General features: G+C 41.5%; 1 protein-coding gene across 1 annotated transcript in view; it reads right to left on the minus strand.

Moving 5' to 3' along the window:
* The window catches only part of STK10 (serine/threonine kinase 10), a 126,519-nt gene that overhangs the window by 23,990 nt on the left and 85,366 nt on the right, over window positions 1-17,163 (minus strand). The window contains exons 8-13 of the mRNA XM_073651314.1: window positions 11,933-12,064; window positions 11,303-11,812; window positions 4,554-4,684; window positions 2,780-2,903; window positions 883-1,062; window positions 238-330 (exon numbers count right to left, since the gene is read on the minus strand). Of these exons, the coding sequence (XP_073507415.1) occupies window positions 238-330; window positions 883-1,062; window positions 2,780-2,903; window positions 4,554-4,684; window positions 11,303-11,812; window positions 11,933-12,064 (1,170 nt within the window). The remainder of the gene's footprint in view (window positions 1-237; window positions 331-882; window positions 1,063-2,779; window positions 2,904-4,553; window positions 4,685-11,302; window positions 11,813-11,932; window positions 12,065-17,163) is intronic.

Genomic DNA, 17,163 nt, shown 5'->3' on the forward strand with positions numbered 1-17,163 from the left:
AGAACAGGACCTATTCAAGAGAAGCGGTTCTGGATATAAAGTGTTCTGAATAGAAGCTGTTCTGCAGTATCCAGAGGCGGCTGCTACACATTGAACGGAGCTGTGCAGTGCAGATTCGTTTAATGTGCCAACTTCCAGCTGCAGCGGGAGCAAATAGCAGATTGGTGGGGCAGCTGGGTGTCGGACATCAACATCTCGTGATCAGACAAGCTTTTGAAGAGATTACAGTAGAGGTACCTCAGTCTGCTTCATGTGAGAAAATTCATCCATTTTCAGTTTCATACTTTCTCTGCGGTGATGCCTCGGCAGCTTTTCCACAGTCGCCTTCATCTGTGGAAGGAAAAGGCAGGTGAGTAAAGATCAAATTGTCCGACCAGTGGCGCTAAACGACTGCCTAATGACCAACATTTACCAATCGGCGACTGTTTAATAGCCTGTTCACACAGGCGGACCGCGAGAAAACGATGCACACTGAACGATCTGTAGTAGATCACTCAGTGCACAAGAGCCGCCATGGCTCTCTGGAGTGCGAGTCCTGTTTACACTGGATGATACAACACCAAGATTGATCTTTTACCAGTAGCTGTGTTTTTCTTATGCAAAACCGAAGAAATGGACCTATACAAGTGTAATATGTAGGTGCACATTCACACTTTGGCCATAAACAGACAAAACCTAGAATAAAAACCATGCCTACTGCAAAAGCTTGGATCAGAGCTAACTTCTGACCCTGGTAGTGTATCCCTTTAGATGTCAACTTACTCTATGTGCTTGCTAAAGATAAAGTTTAAAATAGGCTTCTAACTAAGCAGTAGTTCATCCTTAGGAGACCTAATTATCAAAACGCAAAAACAGGAACAACCACCCAAAATGGCAACTCACTTCTTTTTTCCGTAGTTTTAGCTGCTCAAGGAATCTTGCATGTTCGCGCTCTTGCTCAATGCGAATGCGTTTGGCCTCATCTCTTCTGCGCGTAGCATGTTCCTGCTCCATTCGCTCGATCTGCTGTTTTTGCTGCCGCTCCAGTAACTCCAGCTCTGTGTCATAGAACTTTTTCTTTGCCTTAAAAATATTCCAACGTCATCCCAGTATTTAGGATAAAGGAAAAACAATTTCCTCTATTTATTGTAACTAATTAAACTCTCTTAATAAATAGTTAAAAACAATAATTAATTATAAACAGTGCAATGCAAGAACTGAACATTAATGTAATAGATATGTATGTAGAAAGATAAAAGCACTGGCTGAATGTGCACTTCTTAAATTTAAAGGGGTATTCCCATCTTCAAAATCCTATCCCAATATGTAGTAGGTGTAATAATAATAATATTAGCAAAAACCTCCAATTAGAAATGTAGTATAGTTTTTCTGATTCGCTATGCCACTTACCTCATGTGCAGGCATCGCAGGACCTTAGGTATCCATGGTTACGGCCACTGATAAAGTGACAGCTAGCTGCTAGTGGTCGTAACTATGGATACCTAAGGTCCTGCGATGCCTGCACATGAGGTAAGTGGCATAGCGAATCAGAAAAACTATACTACATTTCTAATTGGAGGTATTTGCTAATATTATTATTATTACAGCCACTACATATTGGGATAGGATCTTGGAGATGGAAATACCCCTTTAAAGGAAAAACACTTAAAGAGGACCTGTCACTAGGTATTTGCTTCTATATTATTCCTGCTGCTCCCCTAAGTATACTACTTTATGCCATTTTAAACAGAATACTCAGGGGAGTAGCAGTACTACAATAAAAGCAAAAACTGGCTACTTTTGACGTGGCGACAGATCGTATTTAAAACCAAAGTAAAATAGAATTTTTATCTTCAAAAGCAAATCAAAAGTGACATAGTGAGGGGATGGGAATGCAAGAATATTGTTGTAATGTGGATAGTCTAACTTTGCTAGAGTTACTTTTTTAAAAACATACAGTGGGTATCACAACATAGTCACTAAAAGAGAACCTCTAGATTAGATGACAGAGGCAACCATTCACACATTACAAATGCAAGGGTTAGCTGATCGCTGGGCGGCCAACTCCCATCGCTCACAATAAAAACAGCTGAATTTCCAGAGGGAAATTTTTGCTGGCTAGGCATTTGCCTTATAGCTTGCAGATGCATGATCATTAACGTAAAGGGAATTTGTCAGCGGGATTTTGCTATGGAATCTGAGATCAGCATAATGTAGGAGCAGAGAGCCAGATTCCAGAGTTGTATCACTTACTGGACTGCTTGGTATAGTTTGGATAGAATCCCTGTTTTTTCTGTTGTAGATGTAGCAGTGATCAGCATGCTGAGCTCTGTATAACCCCACCCACGTGACTAATTGGCAGCTAACTATGTGCAGGGTAAGCAAGCAGCCAATTACTGGTAGGGGCGTGATTACCCAGATTACCCCAAGTGGACCACACGTGAGACCTAGCCCTCTAGTAATAATTTTCTACTGATAAAACATTTATTGTATTAAAACTACAGCACAGCCTAACAAGTGACACATCCCTGGAATTAGTCCTTACATTATGCTGCTCTCATACTGAACAGCAAAAACCAGCAGACAGATTCCCTTCAACAAAACATTCTATATGGCAAATGATTTTTATCATTGCAAAATATTTCAATCTACGCTCCATGAACAGGCAGCAGCTGATCGTAAAATATATTGGAACTCTTCTCAAATATGGTTTCGAAACCTGCAGAAGATTGGTAATTTCTTAAGTAATATAAATGGATATTCGTAGTGGTCATCAAACAATATAATAAATTGTTCTTACATTCATTTCCTGTTCAAAGCGACGAATCATCTGATCCTGCTGCAGCACATGCTTCGTGTTCAGCTGGGCCTGGTTCCTGTGCTCTTCTTTCTGCATTAATCTCAATTCACGAAGCTCCTGACGCCTAAGATAAGAAGCAAGCTGGAGTTAAACGTGTTATATTACACTTGCCGTTTAGATTTACAGATCTGAATAGTTTGCAGTCTATGCTGGGACTACTAACTCCAATTTATCTCAATTTGCGGTAACCACCCTGGATAATGACTACGGAATAAGCGGTCCATAGACTAAATTGCACATACCAACCAAAGAAACCTAACCTAAATGGGCTACACCATGGTTAATCGGTCATATGCACAATGAAATCCCTCTTTAAGGGGAATCCGTAAATAGGTTTTTTGCTATTAAGGCTAAGTGCCCACAATGCAGAAATGCTCCGGATTTTTTTCTGCATCTCCCTGGCAGGAAAAACGCATACAGATTTCACATGCATGTTTCCTGCCAGGTAGAAGCGTTCTTCACTTGCATTTCTGCATGCGGGTTGTCAAGCTCTTTCCAAGCGATTTTAGCATCACTTGGAAAGTGCTCGTCAACTTGGTCACACTATATAAATCCATGCAACCGGCATGGTTTTATGTTGTGTGACCAAGTTACGATGCTGCAAATGCAGCATCAATAGTTAAAAAAAAAAAAAAGGAATAAAATTGTAGAAAAAAAGAAAAAAAAAAACCACTATACTCACCTTTTGATGCCCCCCAGTCTCCTTCTCCAGTGTCTTCAACGGCTCACGGTGGTGTAAAAGGACCTTCCATGACGTAATTTAGTCATGTGACAGGTCATGCGACCGCCGACGTCAGAGGTCGTGTGACCTGTCACATGACTAAATGAGGTCATGGAATGTCCTTTTACACCATTGCGAGCCGCCGAAGACACCGGACACATCGTACAGGAGACCCGGGGCCATCAGAAGGGGAGTATAATGTTTTTTTTATTTTTTTTTTATAATTTTAATTCTTTAACTACAGGTACTATGGTACCCGGCTCTGGAGGAGAGTCTCCTCTTCTCCAAACCCGGGTACCATCCGCAAATTGAATCACTTAATATCCGCTTGTGCACATGTAGTCACGCGAATGTTAAGCGATTCAATGCAAGTCAATGGCGGCAATTACACCGCATTTCCGCAAAATTAATGGACATGCTGCGGATTTTTCCGCAATGATACAGCACTTGCGGATTATCATTGGGGAACATGGCAGACCTTCTACCAAGCATTTTTTAAGTATTTCCACGGCGGAATTGCTGCTGCAGAAAAGCTTAAAAAACGAATAGTGGGCTTGCAGCCTAAATCTGAGAACAGCATAATGTAGGAGCTGAGAGTCTGAATACAGTGATGTGTCACTTATTAGGCTGTGTGCTGTAGTTTCAATACAATCAGTATTTATTAGCAGGAGATTATCACTGCTTGACTAGTGCAGACCAGTCAGGGGGTGTGGGACGGGTTATGCACAGCCAGAAGTCTAAGATTTGCTACATCTACATATGAAACAGGGATTTTATCAAAACTGCACCAAGCCGTCCAGTAAGCGATACATCCTTGGAATCAGGGTCTCCATCTCTACATTATGCTGCAATTAGATTCCATAGCAAAAACCTGCTGACTGATTTTGTTTAATATAAAAATGAGTGGATGGTAACGTTTGGAAATACACTCACAATGACTCTGGTCATGGTCTTACCAACTGGCGCATGACTGTTTAATACAGAATTATGTACCTTAAAAAGCGCATCTCTTCATCCTTCTTATCATCATCTCCGATAATCTTTGAGGTGGTGACGCTGACTTCCACACCGTCAACTACGTATCGTCTGGTGCGTTTCAAGGTCTTGTTGTGAAGACGGGATTCCTAGAACAAGGCAACAATTCAAACTTTTATAACCTTTATAAAACAAATACTCCAATAATGTGATTGGGAAGAAAAAAGCTTTTTAGTTTTCAAAGTACCATAGTAGATGAATTCAATTTTGTGAGAAATTGTTTAGCAACCTGTAGAGGGCGATGTTACATCAAAGTTCATGTAAAAAATGAAAATTGAAATCTGGTTACTATGGAAAATACTGACATATTCATGTGAGCCTGGGTCACTGGGAAAGTAAGACGAAAAAAAAAATAAATAAATAAAATCGGGTCACATTTGTACATACAGTGCTGTGCAAAACTTTTAGGCAGATGTGGAAAAAATGCTACTAATAATGCTTTAAACATTTGAAGTGTTTTATCAATTAACAAAATGCAAAATGAATAAATAAAAGAGAATTCTAAATCAACTCAATATTTGGAGTGATCACCCTTTGCCACAAAAAAGCATCTATTTCTATAGCTACAATTGTACAAAGTTAGGGATTTTGTAGGATTACAGTGAGGTGTATAAGTTAGCAACTGTAAGAAACAGGTGATAATGATCATCATTTTCAAATGTAGGTTGAAACGCAGTGATTAAAAGAAACTGCGGCGTTGAAGGCACCAACTGGGTGAGGAACAGCCAAACTCTGACTTCCACAACCTCACCTTTGTAGTATTTCAGGCCACATGTCATACACTATGGCAAGACTGACCACATCAATAGGACACTAGGTAGTTATACTGCACCTGCAAGGTCTCTCCCAGGCAAAGATTTCAAAACAGACAGGGGTTTCAATAAGTGCTGTTCAAGCTCCTTTGCAAATGGTCTCTTCAGAGAGGAAGAGAACTAGAACTCTAGTGCCACCTATAGGAAGTAGCAATCCTAAAAGTCAATATCGACTCTCTAACAAGCCTTATCACATGACTTCGGATAGAACCTCAATTTGCAGACACTGTGTTTTGGGAGTACTGCCCCTCATCAGTGCAAAGTGTGAGATCTGGCTTGGCTGGGTGAGGCGTCTGACCATGATCCAAGGGGTAACGTTTCTCCTTGAGGAGAATGACGTTAAGCATGTCATGGCCATGTGACAAGGCTTGATAGAGAGTCTATATTGACTTTTAGGATTGCTACTTCCTATAGGTGGCACTAGCGTTCTAGTCCTCTTCCTCTCTGAAGAGACAATTTGCATATTTCCCAGAGGAGCGCTGCGGCTTAAGTCTCCTCACTTTGACATACTTAACATGTCACTTTCCGCAAGGAGAAACATTACCCCTTACAGAAACACCAAGAAATGGGCGACGTTGATGACACAGTGGTTGTCCAAGGAAAACTATAGTAGCAGATTAAAGACTTCAGCTACGATTCAAGACCAGTGTGAACAATGTGTTGGAGTCAGACTATCCTGATTCATTAAGTGACACATGCTTCTTAGTGAATCAGACACGTCAGACAAATGAAGTGCACCTCTTAGCACCTCGCCACAAATCTTACTCCTGCACAGTTTTCGACATGGAAACAAGACCAAGCATCTCAGCTATGCAAGAAAACACAGAAGCTGGGGTGAAGCAACAGATGCTTTGGACTAATGAGTCAAAATAGGATATATCACATATATAAATTTAGAATAGATTTTTCTCCACCAATTCATTAATTATGGGAATAAAAGATAATAAAATTAAACTTAAGTGAAATATTATGTCTGAGCTGGTCATGCTGTCTTGGACTCTTCTAGCATTACACAACATATTGTAATCCCAAGAAGTTTTTCTACAGTATACATTCATGGTATATCACTGTGATATACCATAAATGTCTGATAGGAAGGTGAATTTTTCACTTTGAGTGTTAAAAATAGGTAATAATATATAGTGATAAAAATAATCAAAAGTAACTAAAATGAAATAAATCATTTTCATTGGATTGTTCCTGAAAAGAATACTTTGAAAGGTGGTATAATCCGCATCAATTAAAAGGGTTGTCCGGCTTTAAGGTACAAGTCTGCAGTAACGCTATGCACACCATGCTGTGAGAATTCTCCTGTTGTGCCAGCGCTGGAAGCGTTAGAAGATTTGCATGCATGTGGTCACGTGCCAACTAGACATGCACGGCCTCGTTCAATGCAAGTGCATTGAGAGAGGCCGGACATGTCTAGTTGGAATGTGGCCTGAAGTATGCAAATCACATACTTGTGGTCAAATAACCGCACGCTCATGGTGCTGGAGACTTCACAAGTCTGCAGTCAATGAGCGTGACTGAAGACTTGTACCCTAAAGCCAGACAACCCATTTAATTGATGCGGACTACACCACCTTTCAAGTATTCTTTTTAGGAACAATCCAATGAAAAGGATTTATTTCCCTTTAGTTACTTTTGATTATTTTTATCACTATATATTACTACGTATTTTTCACACCCAAAGTGAAAAATTCACCTTCCTATCAGATTATCAGATATTAACACAAATAATGTCCAACTTTGTTAACTTCTTTCCTTGTAAATTAGAAAAAAAAAAAAAGTGACCAGGCAGCAATATCCAATGTATATAAAGTATAAGCTACATATGAACTTGCACTGAGAATTAAGCTACCCTGAATTTGGCATGCTTCTATGAACTAAATAAGTAAAACTACATGTAGTTATGATGGCCTGTGTGCATTGTTTATCTCTGGAATGAGTACTGTGTAATGCCTAATTTCACCTGTGGTGGCACTGTGGGGAAATTATATTCTGGGAAAGTCTAGCAAAATATTCAGTGTATCGCTAGAGATTCAAGCATGGTGGACACTAAGTAACAAGCATATTGTGAAGGAACTCTTCTAGTCGGGAATGTGTCAAGCAAAAAAAACGACCTCTGTTTACGGTGTTAGGAGCAACATTGATAAGAATTATATAGAGATAAGCAAATAGATTCACACTACTCCGGTCCAGCATCCACATTGGTACTCCGTGGAAGACAGACCAGGGCAGTGTGAAACTTCCTAAGCCGGCACTCATGGGGTCTAGTATTTGCAAAGGTCACCTAGGATGTCAGCATTCCAGTCCTGGCTGAGAAAGTTCACACAGACCCTGTACCAAGGTGGACACCGGACCAGGAGACGGCAAATCTTTCTGCTTAGCTCTAGTAAATCCGTTTAGACTGGGACTTTCCTTAGGACAGCCCACTAAGGGATGAGGAATAACGTTATCCCTGAGAACTAGATGCTGCTGTGATGTAGAGTTATGTCAGACACACAATGTTCTCTACCTAGAACATTCACACATTCCTGGATTCTTCTTGCCAACGTCATCTGTTAATGATCAGACACTGTCAAGTAAAGCAGAGATCACGTGGGGAGAACATTTCAGGAATGGGGCAGGTTGGTGGACATGTTCCAGGCCGTGGAGGTGAGCATACTCATGCCAGCAGCCTGGATGAATCATTTGCACTTTTATAAGTCGATCCAACAATGAGGTTCAGTGCAGCGCTGGCCATTCTCTTACTGAAAATGTAAAGTTAAAAATTCATGGGAAAACATATTTTGTATTATTAATGGAAAACTTAGTATTGTGTATTAATATATAGTGAATTAATGTATTTATCACTGGTAACGCTGCTAAGTATTTAACAAAAAGGAAAAATAGAAACTTAAAGTGTCACTGCTCCAAATGTAGGACTTTACTGCACATAAAGGGAATCTGCCAGCAGGGTATTGCCATGTAATCTGAGAGCAGCATGGTGTAGGGACAGAGACCCTGATTTCAGCCATATGTCACTTAATAGGCTGTGTGCTGTTTCACTAAAATCAGGAGATTACCAATACAGGACTAGGTGTCACATGCCTCCTAGTCGACTATTGTGGGTAAACCCACCCCCATCACTGATAAGCAGCTTTCTGTCAATAAACAATGTACACAGAAAGCTGCCCATCAATAGTGTGGGCAGAGTAATACAGGGCTCAGCATTCAAAGAACTGCTGTATAAGTCGTAGAGAAAACGGTTTTATTACAATTGCTGCACCCATCGCTGGAATCAGGATCTCTGACCCTACATCATGCTGCTGTCTTAGGAGGTCGAAAAAAACCTGGTGACAGATTCAATTTAATAGGTAGCTATATTGTTCCCAGAGTATTACCCACTTTGACCGTGAATTGGAGGAGTTTTTGCTAATGAAGACCAAAATCAAGAGTCATCAAGTTAGAAGTTGCCATTTCCCTCTTAGCTGCATCCAATCCTAGCAAGCTGTCTGGTCAACTGTTCGGAAACCATTCTATAGAGTTCTTCCATCTACACCTGGGTATTCGTGGGCACTATTCGGTACTTACTGGGTGTGGTAGGTTGACACTGGCTAACTTTTCTTTTTCTCCCAATTTTCTCCCCATTCTTCATTGAGGTCCACTCCATTTACAACTATTACCATGTAATTCTGAGTAAACGCTACCTGGTCAAAAGTGTGTGGACATCCATTAGCGGAGTGTGGCTGAATTGGACCAATTCTTCCATGGTGGTGGGATGCCAATTTAATTTGAGAAGTATTAATTAAGAGTAAATAATGTGTAATATCTAGTGCAAAAATCAGCTGTTCTTGGTTGTTATACTTACTACCATGCACCAAGAAATAAGTACGGACCACCCTGTATGTGTACAACTGGGAAACATGTTACATGTATCCATAAGCTTCATTTCACCAGACGGTTAACAAGAGCATGTTCTTCGGGCCATATACGGGAACACCATTACACCAGACAGAAAATGGGAGGGAAAGGTTCCCTGTCTGAATGTGGAATACCCATTGCAAAGCATGCTTGGAAACATAGCTTTCTGGGGAGCTTTCAAGGCTTCTGAAGCCGGGCATATGTGTAAAGATCAGCATTCATCAACCAACTTACTATATTAATTTCATGACTCCTAAAATTTGCTTTAGGTCTTCAGTGGTGAATGCAATATTTATATTACTATATTAATCCCTCTTCCAGATGGCAATTTTCTGGTTTTGGACATTCGCTTTGTCATCCCCCCAAAAGCCATAACTTTTTTATTTTTCTGTCCAGGTAGCTAAATGAGATCCAGTTTTTTCAGGACTAAAGTATATTTTTGAATGACCCCATTGATGGTCCTGGAAAATGGGAACAAGTTTCAAGTGTGGCGAAACTGCAGATAAAACGCAATTTGTTTTTACGACATTCATTGTGCGGTAAAGATTACCTATCAATGCCATTCTTCATGTCAGCATGATTACGGCAATAACAAAGTTGTGGAAAATATAATTTGTCAATCTGTTTAAAAAAAAAAAAAAAATTGGGTTGTATCGCCATTTTCTGAGACCCATAACATTTTCAGTTTTCAGTTTTAGCTCAATGAAGCGGTGTGAAAACATTTTTTTGGGATGGAGAGCTCACTTTTTATTCCTTTTGGGGTAGATCAGACAAACTGATCACTTCTTTTTGCATTTTTTGCAATGTTGTGGCAACAAAAAAACCTGCAATTTTGGGGTTTCAATTTTTTTTCTCTTTGTGTCATTTACTGATCAGGTTAATTTATTTTATAGTGTGATAGAAATTTTCATGACTATGAAAATTGTCCATTCACACTGAAGGCATCAAAACTATGAATTAACACATGTGGAATTATATACTTAACAAAAAAGTGTGAAACAACTGAAAATATGTCTTATATTCTAGGTTCTTCAAAGTAGCCACCTTTTGCTTTGATGACTGCTTTGCACACTCTTGGCATTCTCTTGATGAGCTTCAAGAGGTGGTCACCGGAAATGGTATTCACTTCACAGGTGTGCCCTGTCAGGTTTAATAAGTGGGATTTCTTGCCTTATAAATGGGTTGGGACCATCAGTTGTGTTGTGCAGAAGTCTGGTAGATACACAGCTGATAGTCCTATTGAATATAATGTTAGAATTTGTATTATGGCAAGAAAAAAGCAGCTAAGTAAAGAAAAACGAGTGGCCATCATTACTTTAAGAAATGAAGGTCCGTCAGTGTGAAAAATTGGGAAAACTTTGAAAGTGTCCCCAAGTGCAGTTGCAAAAACCATCAAGCGCTACAAAGAAACTGGCTCACATGAGGACCGCCCCAGGAAAGGAAGACCAAGAGTCACCTCCAGACTTCTGCACAACACAACTGATGGTCCCATCAGAAGGGAGCAGCGCCTGCTCACCCAGTCCCATTAATTCTCTATGAGATTGTTGGGAAGCAACCAGGACAACGGGGCATTGCAGTGCTCTGTTCTGACGACAGAATTCATACACCCGCTAATTATCTGGTTAGGGGATACACTTTAATGTTGGGAATAACCCTTTAAGTAAATCATTGCTAAACTCCAAGATAAATGCTTGGAATAAGATGAATGTAAGCTATTGCTTTAGATACAAACCATTTTTATACATGTCCTTTTCTCTACAAAAGCCCCATAAAAAGGCTCTGTCTAATTGGATGTGCAAAAAATAAAGTGGAATATCAATACCTGATCATATTAAAGGTTATATGGCAGGACTAAGGCTGTTCTCATCATTCCGCAAGATAAACAATATATCCATTTTATGGCAAGACCCACACAACATTGTCATATGATGATAGAATAGATTATACTTGCATAATATGAACATTTTAGAATGACAGAAGCCAACTTACCCTAATTGATAGAGAACCAGTCTCTTTATTAATGGATAGATCGGCAGACAAGTTGATACTGAGGTCCATGCTGTCGGAAGCAGAGTTGCTGCCTGAATCAGAATCCCTTTTGGATCGATTGCTGAAGAAACGAGAAGGAGAGTCAAAGCTTCCATTGGGAATTAGTTCTGCACACAGACGATCATACTGGCTGCTCTTTGGTCTGTGGCCATTGGAAACAGATGACCCGTGATCTTTTCCCCTGTCCACGTTGTGACTCTCAGGTGTTGAGTTATTCCTGATTTCAGGAGGCAGTAATGGGTTAATGATGATGATGTCAGGTTTCAATTGCTCTTCATCATTGAGGCTCTGTGCCATGTTCTCAGAAGAAGTTACACTATCAGGTTTGCTGCTTATTGTGCTGTCTGGGCTTTGGCCATCTAACTGGTCTTTATGAGGCTTTAGACCATTGCTTGTAGGCTTGCCCCTTTCCACATCAAACGAGTACTGGCTACCATTCTTTGCAGATGGCTAATGTGAAGAAAATAAAACGCGCAACATTAGAACCATGGGACATTTACAAGATATTAGAGGAGGAAAACAGCATTGAGTCAAAATATTTTAGAAGTGCAGAAAAAATCTGCTACTTACAGACAGTGGGTCTGGTGACTCCTCTTCGTCCAGTTCTCCATTCTCTTCTATTTCATCTAGTACTTCAGCTTTCGCCTCTGCCACAAGATCCCGCAAAATTCTGCTGTTAAGCCCTTTGGTCAAAAATGGATGCTGGACACGCCAAAACAAAGAAGATTGAGCATTCAAATATTTTATAATTACTGTACAAATAGTCTTGACATTAATATATACAACTGATAAAAGGACATTTCCTAAACTACATGATTTTTTTTGTTAAATATATCCATTTTGTAATGACTAGTTTTTATGTCAGATTTTTCAGACACCAAAAATTAAGATTTAAAAAAAAAATGAAAACAAAAACAAAGGCTTCAGTCAAGTCTAAAAAGTCTCATCAAAATTTGTATTCCATAATCCGTCCTAATTATCCATGTACTGAAGTGCAGGTGTATTAAAATACTTACAGACTGCAGTCTTCCCAGGTTTCCAGTGCCGCCCCGGTCCTCTTATAGCTCATGAGACCTGAAGACATACTAACAGGCTCACACAGGGATTTGTGTAAGGATCAGAAATCGCTTTCTGCTTTGCGCCTCACAGACTTTCACTGAGAAAGCAGAACCAGCCCACACAGCAAAATCTGTGTGATTTGGCAACACTGCAGATTGGTCACATGGGTCAGGAATGTCACTGGAAAACTGGAGAAGACTGCGATCTGTAAGTATTTTAATATGCTTACACTACATTACATAGATAATAATGACGGATCTTGAAATAAAAATTTTGACAAAACTGCTTTAAAGGGTAACCTTACTTTCAAGTAACTGTTCAGAATAAGATGTACATCAGGAATAACAGCATCTGGCCAGTGTAAGACTGCATTTTCACTAGTTTTCCCCTTTGCATGATCTCTCAAAGCACCACTCCAGCACTTTTTTTTATTGCACTACTGAACTAATGCTTTAAATGTAATTCCCATGCCCCCATCTCATACTCACCTGCCACCTCCTTCATCGCTTTCCAGCGTCACTCCCGTCAGTCTTCGGCGAAAAAAGTGACCTGCCAGCAGCTCCAGTGTTTCATGGAGGTCACTTTTCACTAGAAGTCTATGAGAGCCTCATTCTGGCTCTCAGACTTACATTGAACGCTTGTAACATAGCTTCTGACTTCCGGCCAGTCAGAAGCTGCACTCACAATATGGCGCCGTGGGATCGGAGGAGCACCAAAAAAAGGTGAAGATGCCGGAGGGTGAGTATACAGCCGATGGCAGGAGGCTTACATTTAATGCTCCACTCCAGCGCTGAAAATCCAAACAAACGCTGCAGTGATGCTTTAATTTGCAATCCACTGGGAGGTGGGGGGAGGAGTCTAGCTGTATACAAGTGCAGTGCACAGACTAATATTATACAACAGTGTTGAGCTATCTGGATGTGAACCAGCTCTGTGATACGGTAAGAGACTGGTTAGAAAGTTCACCACAATCTTTCTATATTTCCCTCTGCCCGTTTCCTCTCCCTGTCCTCACTCCTCCTCCCCTTTCTATGGAGTATAATGTTCTGTGTCACAAGATGGATTTAAGCAATCTTTTTCAGAGTTGATGACATTCAGGTGGCAGAAGAAGTGGCAAATAGCTGGGGAAGGAAACTAATTTTACTGACTTGACTTTTAAAGGGAATCTGTCACCAGGTTTTGGCTATTCCGCCTGAGAGTAGCATGATGTAGAAGCAGAGACCCCGATTCTAGCGATGTATCACTTAATGAATTTTATCTGCTGTAGATCTAGCAGTTCTCTGAATGTTGAGCTCTGTTTAACCCCACCCATACCACTGATTGGCAGATTTTGTGAACATACGAAGAAAGCGGTGAATCAGTGGTGGGGGTGTGGAGGACTAGATGACAGCAGGTTTACTAGTCCCTGCAGGAACGGGATGAACACCCACCTGGGTCTCAACCCGCTCTAGCACCCCGGGGTAGGGAGACACGTAGAAAGGCTAGTAGGTAACAAAGAGGGCCAGGTAGAAAAGCCGTGACCAACCAAGTGGTTAATTGCTTGTGCGATGCTGTGGCCCAACATTCTCTTCTAAGGAAGGTCACGCCGTCGTATCGTGTTGGAAGAAACCAAAAGCCGCTGGCACCCAACACCTCCCATGTGGCTGCGCGGCATCAAGGCCTAACATACAACTGGTAACTGACTTTTGTATCATCTACTCATACCTTATTGTACTACAACCTGTATTTGCATATGTGACCATCATATATTTATATAGTGTTTTGTCTAGTGTGCCCTTAAGGCGATTAAATATCCAATTTAACCTTGGGGTGCTCTTATCTCAATCCACACGCCATATTCTCGGGTTAACGTCACTTGCTAACAGGGCTGGTTTCTGGCTAGATATAATCCTGTTAACAGACAGAGCTTATATCCAACGAGGAACTGGTGGCAATTCTACCGGGCTGACAAGGCTAGTTTTCACTGGTGCTAGTGAGAGGGGTCTCTCAGCCTGTCAGGGTTGTGAGCGAGTGTTGTAGCAATCAGCGGTCGTGTGGACCACCCTCTCACTGCTCGTGCCTCCCTATGCCTGTGTGGACAGGGCATGTGTGTAAAACTGTGCCAAGATGACATTATGTTTTCCCAGGGGATGCGGAAAGTCACGTTGGTGAAAGTGGGCAGACCGTAAAGCGTGACCCCCGACATATTAGAGACTTCAGGCTCGGCTGTGCGGTTCTTCACAGGGATCATCATGCTTTATGGGGCACACTTTAGAGGCATCATATTGTGGGAGGAATTATACTGTGCTGGGATTACTGTGGAGGCATATTTTGCTAGAGGCACTATGGTGTCATCATAATGTGCGTGAGGAGGGACAGTGGTGGAAATTTACTGTGGGGTATCATGCAGTATGGCGGCATTTTAGGGAAAAATACTCTAAGGGCCGTGAAAAGGGTATAGTAGTGGTTGAGAACACCAAGAGGCTTCAATAATGGCATAATTACTGTGTACCTGCCCTGATTTTAAATGTTAGGCTGTATGACCCCGCCTACTTTTTTTTTTTGGGGGGGGGGGTATTTTGCTATGGGGCCGGGGTGGATTTTTTTATGGGGCCCTGTGATTTCTATGTAGGCTACATATTGCAATTTTCTCTGGCAGAGAATTCAATAGCCTTGCTGCTCTTACAGTAAAAACTCTGTTGTTGTAGAAACCTTCTGTCCTGTAAATCAATGGGATGTAGAGAGCTGACTGGAATGTTAAGAGTTGACCCCTCTCTGGGAATGTAGCTATTATGCACTCTTGGCCTGAGTCTGGGCAGAGGGCTTCATGGGAAACAAGCTGGTTACTATAAGGCCACATTCACACGTTCAGTATTTGGTCAGTGTTTTAAATCAGTATTTGTAAGCCAAAATCAGGAGTGGAACAATCAGAAGAAAAGTATAATAGAAACACGTCACCACTAGTGTTGAGCGATACCTTCCGATATCAGGAAATATCGTATCGGATTGGATCGGGCCGATACCCAAAAAGTATCGGATATCGCCGATTCCGATACCGGAAACCAATGCAAGTCAATGGGACACAAATATCGAAATGAAAATAAACCCTTTCTTTCCTTGTAGGTTAATTCTACATGAAGTAAAACAACTAAGAATAATGTAGAATGACATGAAAAGCCGGCAATTCAGCAGCGGCATTCACCGGTACCCGACAATTTACAACAGAAAGAATAGAGCATCACACATAGATTAGATCGATAGAAACATGTCAGTCACATATATATGAAGTACAGTGACAGTGTTGCTTACTGTACTTGTCATTTAGTGTAAAGGATTTATCAAAAAAAATAATAGTGTTTTCATGCACCGTCTCTTTAAAAAAGCCGGCCGGCAATTCAGCAGCGGTACCCGACAATTTATAACAGACAGAATAGAGCTTCACACATAGATTAGATAGATAGAAACATGTCAGTCACATATATATGAAGTACAGTGATAGTGTTGATTACTGTACTTGTCATTTAGTGTTAAAATAAAGGATTTATTTAAAAAAAAATTGGCGTGGGGTTCCCCTTAATTTTAGGCTCTAGCGGAGGTTAAGCAGACAGCTGGGGCAAATGTTTGAAGCCTGGGAAGGGGGTAATACCCACGGAGCTTCCCAGGCTACTAATATCAGCCCCCAGCTGAATACCTAGCCTTTACTAGCTATTAAAATGGGGGAACCCCCCAAAAAAAATAACGTGGGGTCCCCCCTAATTTAATAGCTAGCACAGGCTAGGCAGACAGCTGGGGGCTGACATTAATAGCCCAGGAAGGGTGCCATGAATATTGGCCCCCTCCCAGGCTAGAAACACCAGCCGTCAGCCGCCCCAGAAATGGCGCATCCATAGGATGCGCCAATTCTGGCACTTAGCCTCGCTCTTCCACGCTGCCCTGGTGCGGTGGCAGGGGGTAATAGGGTTGGGGTTGATGTCAGCTTATAATGCCAGCTGACATCAAGCCCAGGTTAGTAATGGAGAGGCGTCTATAAGACACCCCCATTACTAACCCCATAGTCAAAGTTAAAGAAAAACACAAACACCCAGAATAAAGTCCTTTAATTGAAATAAAGACACAATCCTTTATTGTTCTAAATTAAACCATACTTACCATCACGCCCATTCCAGCTGAAGCCAACGATCTCCTGCAATAAAAGTAAAATAATAAAGCAACCTCATCCTTACCTTTCCATGGTTCCCACGACAGCTTCAGCTCTGCTACATCGAGATGACAGGCTGGACCGCAGCAGAACGCTGCCATCCAGCCTGTCATCCCGCAGACACTGAGAAGCGCAGGCATGCTTGCGCTCCTCAGTGTCTCTCTGTGACGTCATCCAGATGAGCCGAGTTCATGTCCAATGAACTCAGCTCACCTCATGCACGTCACTGACAGCGTGGGAAAATTCTCACGCTGAAGTGCTGAGTGCAGGAGAATTTTCCCACGCTGTCAGTGACGTACATGAGGTGAGCTGAGTTCATTGGACATGACCTCGGCTCATCTGGATGCCGTCACAGCCAGACACTGAGGAGTGGAAGTATGCCTGCGCTTCTCAGTGTCTGCGGGATGACAGGATGGATGGCAGCGTTCTGCTGCGGTCCAGCCTGTCATCTCGATGTAGCAGAGCTGAAGCTGTCGTGGGAGCCATGGAAAGGTAAGGATGATGTTGCTTTATTATTTTACTTTTATTGCAGGAGATCGTTGGCTTCAGCTGGAATGGGCGTGAT

The sequence above is a fragment of the Phyllobates terribilis genome, unplaced genomic scaffold (assembly GCF_046119375.1).
Source record: "Phyllobates terribilis strain yellow unplaced genomic scaffold, ASM4611937v1 Scaffold_11__3_contigs__length_659146591, whole genome shotgun sequence".
Taxonomy (NCBI): domain Eukaryota; kingdom Metazoa; phylum Chordata; class Amphibia; order Anura; family Dendrobatidae; genus Phyllobates; species Phyllobates terribilis.